Source organism: Apteryx mantelli, chromosome 4, assembly GCF_036417845.1.
Source record: "Apteryx mantelli isolate bAptMan1 chromosome 4, bAptMan1.hap1, whole genome shotgun sequence".
Lineage (NCBI taxonomy): Eukaryota > Metazoa > Chordata > Aves > Apterygiformes > Apterygidae > Apteryx > Apteryx mantelli.
Window position 1 is genome coordinate 44,668,786 of NC_089981.1, and position 22,360 is coordinate 44,691,145.

A 22,360-nucleotide genomic window follows, 5' to 3' on the forward strand; every position below is an offset into this window, starting at 1 on the left:
TAATACTTTTTTCTCTATTTGGAAATAATCTCATAATACTTTGTACATATATCTATAAAGCCCAAAATCTACAAATTTGTACCTAAAATTAGTTTAAATTATCCTAAAATTAGGTTTCCAAATTGCCGCCTTTCTTAATAGAGAGCAATAGAGATCTGTTAATAGTAACAGATTTCAAAACACAAAGAATTACTAACAATTTTATGTCATGCCTAAAAATTCACCCTTGTTCATATTTTATTGGAACATACTGTTTTCTGGGTAAATTGTTAGATTCTTTGAGTACTAAGGCAGTGAAAACAGCATCTACTCACTCTTCTGAAATCACATCTTGATTTGACAAGTTTTTAAATAGGATAACCTGGAATATCTTACTTCAAAGCAACTACATTCAATGCCAAAATGATAATGGCTATCTATAGTGCCCTAAAAAAATTAGGCTTTCAGAAAAGAAACAGAGACGGTAAAATAGTGCTAAAGAGTAAATGTAAAAAATTGAGCCACTAAAGTCACCCTGCTGAAACCCCTTGTCTGCAGAACTGAAGCACACTGTGCCACTCAAGGGCAGCTGTTGCACTGCACAATGAGTATTTAAAAATTCAATGAAACTCCAGCTACTTTTTTTTTCCTTTTAATCAAAGGCAATGTCCAGAAACATTCAGTACTAAAGAATTTGTTTATGGCATTGTTTTACAAAAGTTCCTAACAGACAGTGACTGTTTTATTGTTGGATGTATGCTTTATTTTATTAATGATGATGTGTAGTAATCAATGGAATGCTAAAAACAAACTTGTAAAGAAAGAAATCTAGTCTAAAACTTGAATTTGTTGTTTGAAGCAAGTTCAGTGGTCACGGTAACACCAGTTAAAGATCGACTCTTGCCCATTAGTGAAACAGGCATGGCTCTCCTAAAAAGGTCACAAATCTTTCAAATATAGGCACCATGTTTTAAATTTTGCACATACAAAATATGTTCGTGTCACTCATATTACACAATGTGGCAGTGTTATAAGTCTGAGTATTATTGTCAATTAATGGCAGAGAAAAGAGCCCAAAGCTCATGTAAGACTAATGATTGGGACAAATCTTGAAAAGAGACAAATAGTATAAAACAACAGTTTTCCTGTTGTATGTGGTTTTGTGTGTGCATGTGTGAGAGTGCATATAACAAAAAAAATGTTTAAGAGCAAGTTCAAATAATAGCCCATCCATTTGTTCTCAGGTTCTTATCCAGCTGCAGTACTAAACGCTTTCATTTTAACTACATGTTAAAATGCGAATTCAAATCCCATATAAACCGTTAGTATGTTGAGTGGCTTGAACCAATTGGAATTGAGAGTTACTGCTGAGTCTCTTCTTTTTGTTCTACTTGTCAGCCTCTGGGTATGTCGGGTACTTGACTGTCTCAATTTTCTCCTTAACTTTATAGGACGGGTACAGGCCTGTTCTTCCTAATTTCCTATTGATGCCTTTTGAATAACCATCCCAGTGGTTTCCAGCTACTCCAATTATATCTCCAGGTTCCATAGGAATTTCATCAGCAGTTCGTGGATGATGAGCATAAATAGCAATCTGGTTGTGGGCATTCTGTCCCCCAAAATAGTAGATATCATCCAAAGAATGGAAATATGCTGAAGCATCCGGATGCAATGTCTGCATAATTTCATAGGCAACTCGACAGACCTTGGAAATAAAAACAGAAGAGAAGTCATAAATATTGTGTGTGCCTGTAATATGTCACAATACTCAACAATCAATGTGCAACAACTAAATTGCACAAAAGAAGGATCGAGTTTTGGAATGCCCAGTTTCTTAAAAAAGGTAGTAATAAAAAAAGTAATTGAAAATAATTGAAAATACTGTATATTTGCTAATTAGAAGCACACAGTTTTTATTAGGACTCCTGCAATCAGATTTGGCAAATAAATAAATGCCTGCATTTCAAGAAAAATTGAAAATACCCATATGGACACTAACAGTCTTGCCTTTTTAAAAAGACTAATTTGTAGCCAATCAAATGTAAAAGTAAATTTGGTTTCCTTTTCTACTAATAATAAAAAGTTGATTTTACTTCTTGTTTGTGAAAGTTTTCTCTGCCATAATGGGGCTTTTTTTTTTTTCTTTCTTTAAAGGAAGCTCCAATTTTCACACTCTAACAACTTAGGAGTGCAGGCCTTTAGAAGGCTATTACTATTAGACCAGTGATAAAATTATGACTGTTGGCAATGTGGAAGACAACTGAATGAAACTGAATTCCAACAAGAGAGTAATGATGTTAGTGAACAGAAAAATCCATTTAAGTGGCCCTGTTCACTTCCAGATCACATTCTATGAAGGGACTTTTCTTCAGACTGAAAAAAAAAGGTCTTCACTATCAGAATCCTGTTGTATATCTCAGAGTTTCCAGAAACACAAAAGGTTGAAACTACATTAAAGGAAGTTTCTTTCAACAACAGTTGGCTAGAAAGCTCTTCTGAGTCAGGTGTCTGATTTGGTCACTGTGATCTTTCTAACTTCCAATCTGGATTATTATACCTCTCTCTAATTCTGCATAAGCAAACATGTAAAGCTCTTGAAAGAGCGCTAGCAAATAACAATACCGCAGGGTTCTTCAACAGCAACATCAAACACTAAAGCACATTTCTCAAGGATATCTCACTATCAGTTCTGGATTGTGTGTCAAGTTCAGCATCTTGGACATAATATTCAGAGCTTTCCACAAAAATAATTCAAAATTCCAATTGAACAGAGAATCTAACCACCCTTTGCAGCTACGTTCTTCAGGATCTATATACTTAATCTTGACAGCTTCTAATCCACAGAAATTAACGATGATGTCCATGGAAGTGGGAGATAGGGTTTTCTTAGCAATAGACCAAGGCTTTGGCACTCATTCAGAAGAGGTAAAGATCATCTCAAATAACTCAGGCAGAGGGAGCTACAATTTTATCTAAATAAAGACTGAAGAGACAGAAAAATCTCCTGTTTTAATGTATAATCTTAAATCTGCTGCAGAGATAAGATCTGTGTGTGCAACCACCACGTGGCTTTTCTATACATCTCAATTACTGCAATACTGCTGAAACACAATGCCAAGGTAGGTTTTTCTCCTTGAGTCCACACCACTTGATGGGCCTACTTATTTTATTAACAGTATTTTGAAGAAACCCCTATTCTTCAGCTACTATCAGTATTGATTTAGTTTTGATACCATAACCAAGAATCAGTATAGGAGACTTCCTATTCATGTGCACTATAATTTTCTCTTAACACCCCTGTAATGAAGATTTTAACTCCTTTTCCCAAGGAAAGGAATCTGGAAGAAAGTTAGTATACAACTGATTAACGTGGAAGTCCTAAATCTCATTGGATATAGATTAGACTACATTTTCATTGTTACTTTTTCTTCATACAGGTTGGGCAAAGGGTGGTCATTAATAGCCTGAATTTTGCTTACCTTCAAGCAAAAGTAACTATCAAACTGTTTATTTCATTAATGATAATATAGGCAAGCACAGTGACAGTAGTTCAAATGTTAGAAGACCAGAGGATCAAGTTTAAAGACATAAAAGAGAAATCTTTCTTAACAGTGGAAATAAGGCTTACAACAGTTCTCAGAAAAGCCTTGTAAAAGAAAATACTGTAGAGCTCTGCATTGGGGCACAACCAGCAAAATTCTTGCTAAATGATTTTTGAGGAAGTTTGAATTATTTAAGCACAAGAAATTGGCCAGAAGAAATGAAGTAGATGGCTGGATCAAATTCACAGTCCCAGCTACTGGGAGTTACAGTCAATTCAATACAGGTTTTTCTAGACTTTAGAAGAATTCTCTGCGGTTCTGGAAAGCCAAACATGTCATTCAGTGAACATCTCTATTGTCAAAGGCAGGGTGATGCAGAATGAGAAAAAAGCTCAAGGATACTATGCATTCCAAGGTGACAGAGTTAAAAATCGACTGGGGAGTGGGGGAGGGAATGGGGAAGAGTGGACCTGAGGACAAAACTGAGCCTGAAGTTCTGGTGCTGAAAGAGCAGACTGTAGCAAAGAGTGCTTCAGTTAACACCAATCATCTTCAGCCCAACTGCTCTTCCAGCTTTTTCTCTAGCAAAAACACATAATGACAAGAACCTAAGCTGATGCCACCTGAAGAAGGTGACTGTTACTGTAACATCCGTATCATGGACTCAGTGGTCACTGATAAAGTTGATTACGACAAGTTTGGTTTTTTTCAGTTTTCTGATTCACAAAGCCAACACCTGCATTGATGGGGCACCAAGAATCTTTTTCCTAAGGCGTGAGATTTTAAGATTTTGAAGCAATTACAAATAATCTTATTCACCAAAAAAAAAAAAAAAAAAAGTCATCCCTTTTGATTCTCTAGTTTTTCTTCTGCATTTCTTGAAGATCTGAAGTTTCCAGCTAGAGAAAGAGACCTGGAAAAAAGTTTGCATGCCCAAAATCTTATAAAATTTTCCAGCTCGTTGGTCCGGTAAAAGATATTACCTTTACCTTCAGATCTTGTTGCTTTTTAACAACATCATAGCTACAGCAAAGTAACATTTTATTCAAGAAATTCTTCAGAGTATTGTTTTATATGAAAGTCAATGAAATTACAAAGTTGACACTCAAAACATTCACAATAAGAAAAGGTGTTACTTAAATTAGGTACTTTTCAAAAACTGCATTGCATATTGTTTGTTAAAATCAAATATTTTCTAATTAAATCTCACTAATATTTCACATTCCCATTCTTAATGTCTAAACCTCTTAAATTCCCAGCCTCTTTTACTATAGCTGATGTATTTAAAAGAGGCAACCAAGGAAAAAATGGAATAAAATTAAAAGAATGAACATTAAACCATAATGATACAAAGAAAGGATTAAGTTCTTAAAGGCATGAATAGACAACTGTATTATTTTGTCACTGTTCTTGAGAAAGTTCTGTATTCATCATCTTACAAAAGGCCCACCTAACCACTTAAAACATCTGCTGCCAAAGAATAAACAGGACTCCTCATAGGATATGTTCTGACAATTATGCAGGCATACTAAGCTGTTATTCTTATGCCAGTAAGCTTCAAAACAGCAGAGTCAACATGGCCCAGGAGGCCGTTAGTTACAGGAAGGTAGCTATTCTGATTTTTAGTACCTCAGCTGATTTCTCACATCATTTGAAACTGGTCAGGATAAGTAGTTTGTTTATTAAACTTTTTTTTTAAATCTATGGACTACAGTATCAGTCTGCAATCTCAGGACAGTTGGGTTTTGCAGAGGATCATTTCATTATGTTTAGGCATAGCCTTCAGAAAGGAGCAGTGCAAATTATGTTGTTTAAAGAGTACTAGGGAGCCTAATAGCCAGTAATACTTCCTGGCTCATAGAGGAAATGTACCTACCGCTATTCTTGTGTACGGAATGCAGACTGTTCCTTGTGTCCCCAGTCCTATACAACCCTGAATTGAGTCAATTAGATTACACAGATTAAATGCCCCAAAAGCAATAAAGCTCTTCTGGCTTAAATTAAGAAAGCCATTGGTTCTGTAGGAAGAATCTCAACATCCTACTTTTTTTTTCATTGCCCAAACTATTTAGGAGTAAATTAAGTTATAGTTAACTACATATTGAGATGACTGCATTGTTCTTCCTAAAACAATTATCTGAAAGTCTGTTTCTTTACAAATCAATTACATCTTATTTACAGCACTTTACTAAATGTAAAAGCACACTACAATGGAATACAAAACCATCAATATTGAAGAAAAGCTCTAACAATGTCTAGTCTTATCAAGTAGCAACTCAGGAAAGACCGAGATGTTTGACAGATTTGCACAGAACAAAATGGCAATGGTCCTGTCTCTTACCATTTTTTATTACAATACTTTAGCAGTACTATCATAGTCTTTCATAGCTGAAGATGCACTACTCAATACTAGATATATATTCCTTAGCAAATGAACATAAGGAACAACTTTCTCAAGGTGGCCCTACTTTGAGCATGGGATTGTACCAGAGGACCTCCAGATGCTCCCATCAACCCATATCACTTTATCTATGCCAATATATTTTAGCATATATTCTTCTTTTGAAATTAGTTCAACACTTACAAAAGAAGTCTTCAGTTCCACCGTACAATATTTTATACTCCATGCAAACAATTTGTACCTATATTTAAATACACAGGTTTCTTCTATGCTTGTTTATACCCATCGTTTCATTTAAAGGAAAAAATTACCACTTTTAAAAACAGAGATGTTTTAACACAGTATAGCATAGGATGCGATAGATTTCTTATTAAGAAAAGTTTTTACCCGAGAGTGCATAACTCTTCATTCAGGATATGAACTATATGAGTCTATACACTGATGTGCGTATGGCGTTTAAGACATAAGTGGCCCTAGGTCTTGGCTGACAATCACCTCTTTCACAGAGATATGCATTCAGTAGACATGCTTCAGCTGGATCAAACATATGAAAGTGGAACGCTCCTCACAGACTTTTCTTAGCGAGAACTCTTACTTTGGAGTTTATTCATATCATGGTCTGAAGTACCTTATATCAATAACCTGCTAAATATGCCATAAAAAGCCATTTTCTTCACAGGATTTGGTGGATGGTCAAAAATATGCCCACAAGCATAATTCAGAGGTAAGATTAAGAATTCTGCCCATCAACGTCAATATATTACTGTATCAGCCATATATTAGCATCATGTTTATTATCTAATTGTCATTAGAGTGCAGAAGACAATTTACATTTGAGACTGTAGAGAATATTTCTTTTTGAAGTGATTTTTAACTTACAGTTTTATGCACCTATTTTGACATAATAGTGCAATTATATATGACCACAAGGCCACCGTCTGTAATTGAAGTCTTTCCTAACCAGGATTGACACTTAAGAGCATATGTGACAATAATAGGGTAAAAAGCGTTCATTCTTCATTTGACTTCAGTCATCTGACATACCCAAATTAGGTGGATCATCATATCAGTCAGAAAATACTGCTTTTCTGATTTTTTTAAAGTCTTGCATTAAACAGCTTTTTGTGATATATGAAATCAAATACACAAGCATGATGTAACAGGGAAGAGAATGCCAACAATGACATTACATGATTCAGTTTTCCACTGGGCTCCAACTTACTTCAGCAGGTCACTCAAGAAAAGAAGCTTATAGCATATAATTATCTGCAACAAGAAGTCTCTGTGGATTACAGTGGTTAGAATTTACATTTACGGTGCTGCCACTGGATTGCTAGAAATGTAATTGAGGAGAAATTAAATGCCTCCTTTCTTCATTCTTTTCCATTACATTCCATGTAATCAACTGAGGCAACAGCAGACATGCTTAAGCTGTAGTAGAATGCAACGATGTATAGAAATGGATGGATACAAGTTATACATTATCTTTATGCAAATCAAGAAGTGTTAAACACGCTTAAAAATATTTTTACTTTTTAAAAGTGCCTTAACTAAGCTAATAACTTCAACTGAAGAGAAGTAACCAACCAGTGCTGAGAGTCATATAAGTGTTCACGTAATAAACAGAGTCTTTAATTCTTCCACAAAATTTTCATGACAGAGCTTCAAGAATAAGACAGTAGGAGCATGCTGACCACCGAGATTTAGAAGAATTGAAATGTATACTCTATATTGTATGTATGTCACAATTTACCTGTGAGGAAAATGTACAGACCAGGAAGTCTGCTTGAGACAAAAAGTGGATATCCAAAATAACACCTCTTAGGGAGTTTTCGGTGTATCGATTATGAAGTCCTGCTGACCAAGATATGGAGTTATCACTGATAAATTCATAATTTGGATACCTGTGAAAATACAATAGATGGTTAACAGCAAAGTCTTATTTTATTTCTTTATTTTTAAGAGGAAGTATCATCTTTGCTGCAAAGTAAGTTTGTTAGGTTGTTTTAAGTGATTCTCTCCTTTACAAGGTATACACTATAATTTTGCTGAACACTCTGTAATGCTCCTTCTGCCTCCATACATGCCCCATCTTTATCCAGAGAAACAAACAACAGCTTAAATCTTTCTGAGATCTTACACTGTAAGATACCATTGCCATGTTCTGCTAATGCTACTGATTTTAAATGACAGATACTCAGATCCTTTGGCTTCCTCTACTGCTAGATACAATACAGGACTGTGCCTTTACTAGGCTTCGTTTTTGTTTATTACCATACTTTCAATCAGATACCAATTACAACATAGTGCGAAGAAATTGGTAACCTGTAAAGGGACCTATTAAATAAATGAATTTAAACCAAAATAAATTGGTTGTCCTTTACAGTTATTAATGCTATGTGGAGAACAGATTTTTCAGTTTATTAGTCAAAAGGAAATAAAAAAAGTTAAAAAAAAAAGTAAAACTTCATGTCAATACATTTTTGGCACATCATAAATTAGAAATATTTTAAGTCAAAACCCACAACTTTGGGGTTTATATTAAAGTAAAATTGAAAGTTTCTAAAATACAACAATGGTTTTGAAGCAAAAACTTTTTTTTTTTTAAATGTTAAAAAACACTGTTCTTTCTCAGAACATTTTTTTTCCCCTCTTTACTGGGGAACTGACTGAAATCATCTGCAAAAAGTAGCGCAAATTTATTACAAAAGTTTCATTCAGTCCCCCAGCAAAAATAAGCTTTACATGAAAAATTTCAAATATTATAATTACATTGCTATTACACAGTTATTACAGTTTATACATGAAGTGTAATAAGTATGACTAAACTGCCAACTACAAAATTTTAACTACAGGGCTAATTATCAAATAATTTAAATAAGATGTATTTGTCAAGTTTATAACTTTGTAGCAATTATAAAGCAATATATACATAGTATAGTAATGGAGCTAATATTACATTCGTATGAATGAATCATGCTTAGGGTCTAAAGAAAAAAAACAACAACAACAACAAAAAACAGAAGACAGGGCAGGCCCTAATGCTAGAGTAACAACTGCCACTGTAGAGCTAGCTCAATTTTTCAAAGCCGAGTAGTTCTGTGCTAGACATCTTTCAAACTAAGGAAGCTTGCATTCAGAGTTCTTGGAAAGATACCAGAGTTCGCACATACTTGTATACAACGAGCGAGCATGTGCATATTCTGTACATGGGACAGACCCATCATTCTGGCAACCTCTTGAAGGAATATGCCGAATTTATTCCATGTTAAAATAACTGGAAAAATTGTCTTCAGAAGTGAAACAGGCAAACAGATTAGGCTTTTCCATCTAACATTAACCAGTCATGACTACCACATCAGGAAAAATCATTTCAAAAGCAAATCAAAAAGCTTTATGCAAAACTTCACATCTAGGATTAAACTACATGAGGAAGAATTAGAATTTATCTTCAGAGTGATTTTATTAGAATTTCAGGTTCCTGAGAGAAATACCTGCTCTAACACAAAAATTAATACATCTGTGCTAAATTTCCCAGAGGTAACAAGACAGCTTTAAAGGGCACATCTGATCATGAATGTCAGGGGAAACTCAAGTTGCCGGAGGGGAAGAGAGAGAAGGCAACAATATTATTCATTAAGAATAACTGATAGCACCTTTTCTGAGACGCAATAGTGGCATATGTATCAAGAAGTTTTTTTCCCCAGTATGAAATGTATCACAATGATCTTTTTTTCCTCATCTTCTCTTTGTGGCTAACATTTTCTGTCAATATTTAATCAGCTCTCAAAATACACAGATGACAATACAATATTTTCCATATCTTCTATTTCTTTTTCCATTGTGTGAACCATATTAGTATGCTTTTTTAAAAAAAAACAAAAAAAACAGTAGCACAGACCAAAATAGAAGTATGTCATACTCCACTGTAAAAACTAATTGAGGAACAGTGGATGGGCACTGGTCTTGTTTTAGGGGCCCTGCTCTGAGGTAAGTGACAAATATGTAGTAGAAGATACCATTGCTAGGGACAGTGAATATAGCACATGCCTTAGAAAGTTCTTGGCATCAGGAATACTGTCAGAATTAATCACTTCCTTCAGATTTCTGAAGCAGAATCCGCATGCCGAGAAGAGACAAATTAAAACCCTTCTTGAGGAATTTGATTTCCTACTAGCAAAAGGTCACGCCAATACCTTCAGAAATGAAGTACAAAAAAGTCTAATATTGGATCTAGTACAAAATCTAATCCAGTATCATGTTTCTGACAACTGCATAAGAAACCAGATGCACAAAGCTATCCTTCTCATAATATAGTCTCCCTGCAATTGGCAATCTGAAGGTAGAAGGTTTTACAGTACCTACTCCTATCAAAAAAAAAACAAAACCCAAAACCAAAAAAACCCTTAATACTTAAAGTAGGTAGGTTTAGCATCAAAGAATTCAAAATATATTCATTTTCTTAGGAAAACTTGAAAATTATGAGTAATGTTTCCACAAATCCCAGAGTACTCCCTATACTAGTGAAAATAATTTCAAAAATACCATGCGTTTCTTTTAAGTTCTTTCAAATCTGAGGTTCACCACACCCCAGAATTACCTATACATCTTCTTACAAGTGCATTTAGAAACTTGTCCTTCCTCCACTTATTCAGGAAATGGTCTTCAAGATGCTTTTAAATCCAGTCTTAACTTCCATTTCACATAAAGTTGATTTTAAACTAGCTGACTTTTAGAAACTATCAGTTCTTCAACTCAATGATCCCAGCTTAGCACTTACCTACCCCCTTGATTAGGTTTTTAAACACGCACTTTAATTCCCCTCTTCCCCACTCCCCCCCCCCCCCAATGTTACATTCATGCTTGGGAAAGGGGGTTTCCATTAAACACCCATAAAACACAAGTATAACAGCAGCCATATTCAGTGAGAACAAAGAGTCTTCCAGTCCAGTATCCTGTCTCCAACACTGGCTACAAATAGATGCATAGAGAAAAATATAACAACAGGCCAAGCCTATATTTCTCCCAAGCTCTACTATACATGGCCCACTGACTTCCTGCATCAGGTGATTCCCCTTTTCACTCAGTACAGTGCTTTAGATTCTATTTAAAACTATTTTTTATCATGGTGACTACAAAAAACATGAGAAATTAAACTCCTAAAGCTCCATGGTTAGCTATTGCTTCCTTTTATTCCCTTTTCTGTCTGCATTTATATGATGATTAATGTAATACTCACACTGTAAGTTTTTTTTTTTTTTTTTTTTTTTTTTTTTTTTAAAGAAAACAGACCTTGGGCACAGTGGGTTCTATTACTAGGATACCCAAATGCTGCGATAAAAGAATAATAAACAAGAGTTCATATTCTTACTGATAGAACCATCTAAATATAATATTCCGTAGGCTCGCTTCTATCTTTCTCAAGAAATTGCCTACACATTCTCTTCTCTAACAACAGGAAAGGACCGGACTGCGAAGATAAAACTGAAGAATGGAAACTGGCATAATAATGTTTTTCCTCCACTTATCTAAAAATGATATCTAATTCTTGTTAAGCTACCTAATAGATTCTTGAAAGCTATGTTGAAAGCCAGGCAAGATACTTTTCTAGGAAAGGGGGGGGGGGGGGGGGAGAGAGAAAGGAAACCAGAGAAGGGTGGGGAAGAAATTTGTTCTTTAGTCATCTTTCCTTCCGCAACCACCAGTCTCAGATAAAGATAGAAATCAAAACATAGTTACAAGACTATTTCAAGTTTCAGTTGGTTTCAGAGGCCAATCAGCTGGCTATTTAACAGGTTATAGCTAAACTGGGCAGCAGTGCAAACCAAGGCAAGACCCAGGTTCTCCGTTCTCAGTTCTAGAGGATTGGGGACCTGTCCAGAACAAGCAATGCAAGTCTTGTTCCCTTAGAAATCAGAGTGTGAGCATGCATGTATGCAAATGAGCATACAGATGGAGCACGAAATAACATGTTTGTCCAGGCCTTGCTCCAACAACATATAAGCGGCTTATCAGACCCAAGAACTTTGAAGCACTCCTGGATCTTACAGATTACTATCACTTTGGGGTTTGGAGGTTTTTTTGTTTGTTTGCTTGTTTGTTGATGATTGTTGATGGTTGTTAGATGTCTAACTTGCTATTGTGAAAGTAAAGGAACAGCGAACACAGTGAAAAAAAACCTTCAGTGTTGGGAAAAAAAATGAAACTCATGAGGTAGGGAAATAACTGCATAAACTGAAAAAGCAAAGTACAGATGGCGTTATAGGTAAACAGCCTGAAGGGAAGATTTTAATTTATTGAATTTTAGTACTGGTATAGTAGAGAAAGAGACCTAAAAAGATTCTTATTTAAAACAGAAAGGTATTAAATATGCTTCCTTAAGAATTTATGTGCATGTCCAGCTGTATTATTTTGAATGCTTCTATCTTGAGAGAGAAGATGCTGTTAATAACATTATAGACCAGAAATATGTATACTAGAAAGTTCAAAACACTGAATGATTTAATGACTGTTTCAAGTAAAAAGAAAAAGCAACTTATAGTATTCCTAACATATACAGTGTCCTCTGGCTTACCAAAAGTTGTCAAGTGCTTTATCCCATAACCATTACAGCTGTTGAGCTCCCAACCATGCTCCTTTCTAATCACGCTGTTCTATGTCACCCTAATTCTGAAAACATATCACAGTTGTTTTTCATTTTTGGGGGGTGGAAGGTGGGTGGGAGGGAATCACTCACACTCCTGCAAACTGATACTATGGACTCCACTGTCTTTCCTACCAAACTTGCAGTTGCAGTTGGTAGGCCTCTACGACAGCAAAGGAAGTTTCTGAAACCTAAATCAAAATATTATCATTTCCATGACTATAAGTAGTTTGATACACTTCTCTTAATTGACATGATACATCCACTCATCTTTATGTTAATTTACTTCTAGAACTTCATGATCATTATGTAAATGCCAGCATTGTTTCACAGCCAAGCATATTTGTATAGAGAGAGATTAACACCTAGTAGTTACTAATATTACTGCAGCCATTAATGAATGCAACAAAAGCTATTGCAGTACAGTGTGACAATTGTTTCTATTAAAGCTTGAGAGTGCAGCGTAACTAGAAGTTTAAAGTTTTCTGGCAAAGCATCAAATAATTTGTAGTTCTTCCTGCAAAAAGGGGAAGAAAAGATGCCTTGTTCCCAAAGTCTGACCTCGGATGTCCTTAGATGCCGAAACATCATATAGTCTCTTGCCTTTTATGAGATCACAGGAAGTCTCAAATGTCTTTTACTCTACTGCAAGCAACAGTTGCATGCAAGCAACTTAGAAAATTATGTTTCAGTGTAAACTATGACACACTAAAAACTTAGGAACAACATATCAAAAAAACCTTCATGACTAACAGATTCTAGACCTTTATTAAAGTTTAGAAAGGAAATGCTATATTAATGGGCTATATATTTTCATAAATAAATAATAAAATACAATAAATAAAAATAAAATAAAAATGGGATTTGGAATACACCTTGAACTGCCTTAGAAACTGTAATGCTTAATAACATTCAATAGCAGTTCTGTTGCTACAGAGGACTTGGGTCCCTGGGTTTATACACAGAGTGTATGTTATTATTGACAAAGCTAAAGAATACAGTACTAAGGTTTCAAAATTTGAACACAAAAAAATGCATACCTGAGATTGTTACAACAATATCAAATTCTATTATGCTAAAGCAGTAATTAAAATTATTTAGGACAATGTCAATGAATTAAAAATATTACAACCTCAGTTTTGTATTACCTGTCTTTTCATTGTTCAGATTTGCACTTTAAATGTTATGTTATCATAATTTTTTCTGCTACTGTTCTTGTCTCTACACATACAAAAAAGGAAGGATTAGATTGCCATCATCTGGAGTTGTATATGTTGGTTTAGTTTTTTCAAAACTCCATAATTTTAAACAGCAGGCCTTTACAGATATGAAAGAAAAATAGAAATAGCACAATTGAAATACACAGATTCACAAAGCTGTAAGAAAATTCCTCTGCTACAAAATAAGATTTTTTGCTTACCTTGCATATGCCAAAGAAAAATTGTAATCCAGTATGTTATCTTAGGTGCTTTTCCAAGCATGTCTACTAAGAATAAAACAGTTTGAAATTTGCCATTTTTGAGTTACCTTGATTTTTAAAAGTTTTAATTTCCTTGCCTAAAGGAAAAAATACTCTTTTGTTCAATGGAAATAAAATTTTGGAAATAGAAAGAGGTGCTTTTCAGTAGACAGATAAATAAATGCTACTCAAAAGGAAAACAGGCTAGCTTGTACTCAGTAACACTTATGTTTGAATTCAAGGCATCTGAAGTACTTTGGCTAGTTTCCACAGTCAAGGCAAGAAGCATTTGAGAAATTTGTCATGTCGGTGACACCACAATCTAAGAAAGATACAGCTAAATAAGGAACATTATTCTTCCACATGCATCTGCTTTTTTCTACAAGAAAGAAGGTTTTGCTATATCAGTGACACCTTGCAAAACACGTGACTTAACAAGATTTTGTACAAGAAAATACAGGCCATGTTTGGAATAAATGGATGCATACTGTGCATTTGCAGGCTTGAACAGTTACATTATCTTTTAGTTTAGCTAGAGCTAGGATAGGTTCTCACTGCCATATTCTGGAGTGCTAGAAGAGGACAAAAGATCAAAAGAGGGATAGAGACAATATTACAGACTGTTAACCCCAGATACATTTAAGGACAAACTCAACATTTATCCTACTGGTAGGGTGAAAAAATAGCCTAAGTAATCAATATAGAAGTTTTTCCCAAAAGAGCCAGAATTTTTTCAAACCATTTGTAATAATTTCTCTGGCAACTATTCACAAAGAGGTATGATTTGGACAGGTGAAACTTCTTAATACATTAATCAGTTTTTAAAATATTCCTGAACAGTTACTTTTTAATTTGTATGTTCTATAACAAGTTAGTTGTATTTGTTATATATATTTTTACTTCCTTTTTAAAGCATTAGTTTATTTTTAAATAGTCAGAGATACCTTACTCAACTCTTGTAAAAATCTTAGCTTTAAGTTTAGGAAAGCACACCGGGGCGGGGGGAGGGTGGAAATCAGCCAAGAAAAGGAATTCTAAGAGAAAATCATAATCACTGGAAGCTGAAATGCAATCTTATCTATATGAATGATAACAGAAGTAACTACACGAAGATTCACACCCACAACAGTCAGAGATTGTAAATCTAACCAGAAAGAACAAACCACTATGTAAATGTAATCCACTTACTTGGATTTTGCCTCTTGTAACAGTGAGGGGTCATCTGTAGCCAAATATACTCTTTTTTTGTCAATGTGCATTCTGCGGGCAAGAAGTTCAAATCGTTCTTCAACATGTACCATATATTCTTCAATGGGATGAAATGCTGCCTCAGTTCCTACTTTGTCTGTCCTTCGGACGTGAACACTGAAAAATGGCAGAAACTAAGAAATCAATTTATAAATAAAATAGACACATTCACAACTGAAATTTGAAATTGAAACTTCACACCCGCACTTCTGGAATGCATATTAAATTGAACCCCTACGTAAAAAAGGTGGATTAGAAGTTGGTGATGTCATCAGGACACACTGTCTTAAGGAATTATTAACTGGAAAATCTGAAACTCATTTGAAACTGTTTTTAACAATATGAAATTAGCTGTCAGTCTGTTCCTGAAACATTGCCTTGCAAGGAAAGCAAAGGGTAACAAAGAAAAGAATGAAGGAGACTTAATTACAGCATATAGGGTATTCCTTCTATGCAGGAGGCTATGTAATTGGGCATGGCTAGATAAGGCTTTCTCAATACAGTTCAAAAGCAAAACAAGAGTATTTTCATCATGGATATATTGGGGCACCACTTACAAGGCATGATTTGAATGAAGGTGGTAAAGACACATCTTCCCCAGATGCCTGAAATCTAGAAAGTCTTCAAATCTGCCAGTGGTGAGGAGGCCTACAGGGTCTATGGTCAGAAGCCAGTAAAAGAACTAACATTTACGTGCAACTACTGTGTACTCCTTGAACAAGGAAGATTAAGGATTGAAGGAAAATTGTGATAAAAGGAAGCAATATGTGCAGGCAGCAGCAAACATTTTTCATGTTACACCTTTCTTCCACAAGTTGCTCTTCACTGCCCATAGGTGCTTTCCTTCTCCCCATAACTCCAAATACAGTCCTTTCCAATCCTTGGCTACTGCTATTATACACTAAGAAACACCAATAGCAAAACCATCAGCAGAGGAGGGCAAGGCACATACCATGTTCAGGTGTGGCCAACAATAAAAATAGATATGGATGCTGGCATGTAAAATGTAGGCTTAGCATTTTTTCCTCAAATATAAAGGCTATGGACACTTGAAAAGAATATATAGACACACAAGTTCCTAGAATATAAATTGTAATTTTAGGATATGAAATGAAATTTAAACAAACCTTCTATTGAGCCTCCATTTATATATCCCTGCATACCTTATGTCCATACATATGCTTTAAATAAGTACTTGCAATCAACTTACATTACGCACAGTTAAAAAATAAAGACTTCATTTAGAAAGCACCCTCCATCCCTGCAAAATGCTTGAGGCTTTGGACTACTATCATAAAACAGTTTCTCACAAACAGGAAACACCATATACACACATTAAAGCACCGGCATTTAAACATAAAATTAAATACTTACCCAATCACCGGATGTTTGAAACCAAGTTTCCTTGTGGCTTCCTCTATTTCTTTTTCTAACCAAGGTTGCGGACGAATCAAGTATTTGACAAACTGCGAGACCCACCACACTGCAGGATCCCCATGGACACGAATTAACCTATCAGCCAGGTCTTCAGGGATAGCCAACGGTAAGTAAGGTGGCCGGGGATGTAAACTGTCAACGATGGGAAGTTCCACCACCTGGACATCCTTATCATTAGCCTCACCTGTGGTAAAATAAAAGCTAGGATGAGTCCAGTGGTTCATTTTAATAATAAACTTGACAATTTCTATGTTACATTCCAAACATATCAGCTAAACAGTATCTTCAACTTCAAAAAGACTACTTAATCCCCACTACACTTTTTTAAATCATCATTTAAAATTATAGTTTTAGACTAGACTTCTGTATGAACTGTATCTAACAATCTACCCTACTAGAACAAAGTTGAAGGTCCTTGAATTCTCAGCAGCTGGTAATTAATAAAATGTGTTCCTTTTAATATATCAAAATCCTTTTTATACTTCACTCTAGCCAATTAGTGTGTGCTAAGGTTTACCTGGACATAATTTGTTATAAAAAATGCGTAAAATTCAGTAGTTTTTTTTTAAATAGAGAAATATTTTAAGGCATAAGAAACTTAAAAATAACTATATAGTCCTGCTGTTTTTTTTTTCTTTGGTATGGGAGTAGTTTTCATTTATCTTCAGTTTTTTAACTATGATATCACATTAAAGTACACCTTAGCTTTTCAGACATTAATAGAACCATTGAATTAGCTACTGTGCTGACAAAAGGACAGAGAGAGAAAATTCCTGTCTTGAAGAACTTAAACTATGAAGGTAAGCAGCAAACCAGTAGATCAAGGAAAACAGCCAAGCACTACACAGCTATGTGATTTACTTACTTTATCTGTTCAGTACTAACTAACTGAAGTAGAATATACAGATGTTTTAGATAGAACTTTCTTTCAAAGCTCAATAGCCACTAATCATTCTTTTAAATTAGAGTTTTTACAAATTACACAAATGTAAGTGTCTGCATAATTGATGATTCAAGGTTATTTTCATATACTGAAACAAACAACGATCATAAAAGAGAACATAAGACAATACATTACATTTTACCAAAATCCAACATTCCAGATAAGACTTCTAATTTGCTCATTTGCTCTAAAAGGACATTCTCCAGTGAAGATGTTTAGTTCTCTGGTTAGTGCTCACCAGCGAGGAAAGAAAACAATTGTCGATAACCAAGGAAACCTACTGGCTGACAAAACCAACTCAGTGTAAGGATAACGAGTCTTAAGGGAAATTACAAAACCCCAAGTTTTAAACTCTTTCGTGTGCACGAAAAATCTCTTCAGTATATTTGTCACAAAGTCCTAAAAATACAACAATCGTACAACTAAGATATACATTGCCAGAATGTTTCACTAACACTGGAGAGTTTGCCAAAACTAGTAGTCAAAATTCAGCAGTACCTCTTCAAGATACAGGCATTTAATGATCTTTTTGTTATGGTCTGGTATATTTTCAACTAATTTTTAAAAGATCTGGAAAATTTGTCTTGAAACATGTATCTGTATCTTAATATTTCAGCACTGTGTTGTATTAACACTATTATAAAGGGATCCTTTAGAAGAATTTCCCATAAAATGTGTACTAGAGGTATGGATGATATTATTCAATTCAAGAAAGCTATTCATAATTTCACCATCTGTAATATCATGCTTACAGGAAAAGAATAACCATGAATCTAGTGAAAATACTCAATCTGGTAAATATACTGAGTATTTAAGTTTTCTTATAATAAGATGAATAATGTTTATCAGTATGTCTTCAGAAAGCTGAAATAAAGAACTGAGTTGGAATCAAAGAAACCAAAATCACTGATAGATTTTCTCAAAATTAAGCCTGTGCCTTTGCCAACAGTTTCCTTGCTTTTTGGTAAGACAAATGGCTCAAAAACATTTGTTTGTAGCACACCCAAAATTCTCTAGAAGCAGGATATAGAACAGCAGACAAGGATGCCTGAAGCTTGCTTAATAAAATGAAGATATCTCCATAAAATTAATGATGTGTATTCTGAAGAGGGTTTCTCCTCAAATACCTGTCTGAGACCAAATTTTGAGTGACAGAGATACATCTAGTTTCTGGAGTCAAAAGTTGAAATTTTACAAATATTATCCTAAATCTTATTTTGTTATTGTTTTTTGTTTTCATTAAATTTAAGAAATGGAAAGTACTTTAGCCAAAATCAACATATCAGCTCTCATGTAGCATGAATGTCTATTTGTGATTATGTTCTCTTTGTCTTGCACCCCAAAATACCATAATACTGATGGATTTGAAGCAGAAAAATAAAGCACATGCTGTTTGCCCTGTACCCAGACATACAAGACTGCTGAAAGTGAAACACTTCAAGATGTCTGCTTGCTTGGCTAGTTGCACAGAAATAACTACAACTGAGATAATGTAACCCAGTCTGCAACTATTACAAGGAATCAAAGAACTGGCACACCATTATTCTGTTAACACTACCTTTTTTTCTTGCCTCTGCATTATAATGCAAAAGAAAAGAGGGGAAGTGTGTATCTTCATGTGGTGGGAAGACATTAGGACTTTTTTTTTTTTTTTTTTTTTTATCTCCACTTGTTGTAGATACCTGCACTTAATCTGTAAATGATGTATGTATTCTCTACTATTACCCTTTTTTCTTCCATCTCTCCAGCTATTTGTACTATGTTGACTAATACTGGACTAATCCTTTAAAGTTACACTGTTCATTAGCTATGACATTCACAGCTAAGTTTTTATACGGCAAGCAAAACATAAGTTCTGTCAAAAATTTCACACCTGATTCAATGGTGCAAGTGTTTTGTTTTGTTTTTTAAATGTTAGAACTATGAAAATCCTTTGGAGAAAATTTCCCTTCTTGAAGTAAGCATGACATTGTATTTAGTAGCCAACTTGCTGACTAAGGAACGAGTACTGGAGGTACCAGTGCTATCAATCTTCTAGAAACAGTTCTGTCAAAACCATTGCTTTTACCTAGAGAACATGAGACTGAAAACTGATCTGGGTCTCTTGCAGCATTCTAGAGAAAACTATCAGTGTTTCTTGAAAGATTCCTAGCAGGCAAGTTTTGTTTTGTTTTTTTTTAATATAAATCTAGAGCTGATCTTCTCCAATTTTCAACAGGCATGGTTTAAAAAGCTTTCATGGAAATTTTAAACAACATACGATATTGTTTTAGTTTACTGAAAAGAGAGATGCAGATCAAAGAAAAAAATCAATGATACAATGAATAACCAAACCTTACCCAGACTGACAGGCAAACACATATAAGTCACGTTCTTGATTGATACAAATTGCAGCTGTTCTACTGAAGACAGTGAAGTTGGATTAAATGTGCAGAATGATCTGTTTATCCATACATTTCCAGAGGGTTTTTTTGCTATGTATTCTCCAAATTTTTAAATAATTCAGTTCTTCTTATTTTGTCAAATAATAAAATACTGCCCCCCTCCCCCTCCAAAAATCCATACTATTGTTTATATCTTTTTTCCAAGTTGTTAGTTAGAATCACAGAACAATTAGGTAAATCACAGGTCAGTCAGGTCCAAACCCCTGCTTAATGCAGGGCCAGCTCTGAAGTTTGATCACAGAATCATGGAATTATTTAGGTTGGAAGATACTACTAGAGTTGTTATAGGTCACTTACATTTCAGCAACCCTTCAAGCTACTTTTTCTAATGTGATGTATTTTGCTTTTATAGATGCCAAATTTTGCATCTATAGTTCTATTTATAGCTCATTTAATTTTCTTATGATTCTAGGCGCTATTTCTCAGTTATGACTTACCTAAATAATTGTCCTCTGAAGTTCTGTGACTTAATCCATTTTTCCTTTCATGGGTAACTAAAAGACCAAGTGTTTCTGTAACAGTCTAAGTACTGCAATATTTCTCTCTCTCACTCTTTTATCGTAACAAAACACATTGGCAGAAAACGAAAAAATTGAAAAGAAATAAGCTTTGCTTTCAATAACCCACATCAGTTGCACCAACCAGTTCTCCTCCTTGACCATGTTTTTGATATGTTGATCACTAACAGATGAGTAAGTTTCAATTTGCACAAGTCCCACTGATCACTCTTTAAATACTGAAATCAGCTCTGTGTGTTATACAAAGCATAAATTGCTCCCCTACAATGTCCCCATCTGCCTTAATTGCATCCTTTATAGGTCACAGGACTTGCCTAGCTTTTTGTCATTTGGCATAATCTCGCCAACCATTTACTTTTCAAATTTAACCTTAATTAAAATCCCATGTAGACTCTTTTGCTATTTGCATCTTTCATTATCAACTCCTTTGAAGCCTGAAAAATGTTGGTTTTGCTTTAAACTCCCATTAGAGTTTTGTCATTTTAACATATCATCTCACTTCCTGCCATCTGAACATTGGCTTAGAGCTATATTCAGACAGGCATTTCCATCGAGTGTTCACAAAGAGCAATCAATACCTTTAGTTAATGTTAACTGAAAAGCCTGTTTGAGCACTTTATTCACTCTCCTACTATTTTAAAATTCATCATCTAATTTCAAAGTATTCTTTCAAAAAGTTGTCTTTAAAAGTATGCTATGGTACATGCTAAGCTTCATTACTTTTCTGTTTTTATAATATAGACTTCTTTGAGCTGATATCAACTTGCATATGACTAATCACAGCTCTACGTAAATAGCAACCTGAAAGCCTTGCTGCCAGTTTGACGCCTAACCCCAACTGAGTGAACAATTCTAAATCTAATCACACAGAACGTGGCACAGTTAAGACTGTTGTTCAGATCAGCATAAGATATGCTGAGAGGGGTCGTGCTGAATTCTCACAAGGCTCTTCACTGTCTTGCTAGCTACTGCAAATGGGTTGCAAACACAACAGGTTCATGCTTCATCAATTTCAATACTTAATGCTTTCCTTTGCAAAGCAGATAGAAAAATAACTAACGGAAACTAGGCAATATTCTTCTGTATTATGCTATTTATGAATTGGTAACTAGTTCAGAAGAAACAAAAAGTACGCCTTTATCTGTTCTGTACTACAGACTACATCTCCTACAACTGTTTTTAGGGCATTTTCGAATATCATTATGGTAGTCACCCAGTTAAGACTTCATGCCATAGTTGAATTATAAAATGGAATTAAAATGAAATTAAGAATCCTATTTTTCTTTTAAAGTAGTCAGCCAATATAAAATAAAACTTAAATGAGTTCATCCCCTTATATTTTTATCTGTGATTTTTTGCTAAGATTGTGCTTTGTACATTTTTAATATGTCTGAAAATGTATCTGGATTACTTTACTCACAGCAGATAGACAGGTACAGCATTGTCGACAAAACCTTTGCTTTCTTAGGAAACTTGGCTAAAGAAATTCTCTGCTGAGGACATCAATTTATGAGCCCCTCCACCCCGCCACCAAAAGAAAAAAAATAAGATAGCATTCTTATTTCTGTTCCAGCACAACACTGACTTCCAGAGTTTTTAAACTACCAACATGTCTTATAAGCACAAGTGCCACCGATTTTCAACAAGATTTATTTTCCCACATCATTATGGCACCTACCCGTAACCAAAAATGCAAAGATAAACAGTGATCTTCCCTGTGCTAGTAAGTAATGGGATTTCAGTGCA

General features: G+C 34.7%; 1 protein-coding gene across 2 annotated transcripts in view; it reads right to left on the bottom strand.

Annotated features, from left to right (window-relative positions):
• Nucleotides 1-719: 719 nt before the first annotated feature.
• FUT8 (fucosyltransferase 8) overlaps nt 720-22,360 on the bottom strand; it is a 124,136-nt gene continuing 102,495 nt past the window's right edge. For both annotated transcript variants that reach the window (XM_067296331.1, XM_067296330.1), the window contains 4 exons: nt 16,647-16,893; nt 15,213-15,389; nt 7,676-7,826; nt 720-1,684 (listed from right to left, as the gene is read on the bottom strand). In XM_067296331.1, coding sequence (XP_067152432.1) covers nt 1,367-1,684; nt 7,676-7,826; nt 15,213-15,389; nt 16,647-16,893 — 893 coding nt within the window. In that variant the 3' untranslated portion in view covers nt 720-1,366. The remainder of the gene's footprint in view (nt 1,685-7,675; nt 7,827-15,212; nt 15,390-16,646; nt 16,894-22,360) is intronic.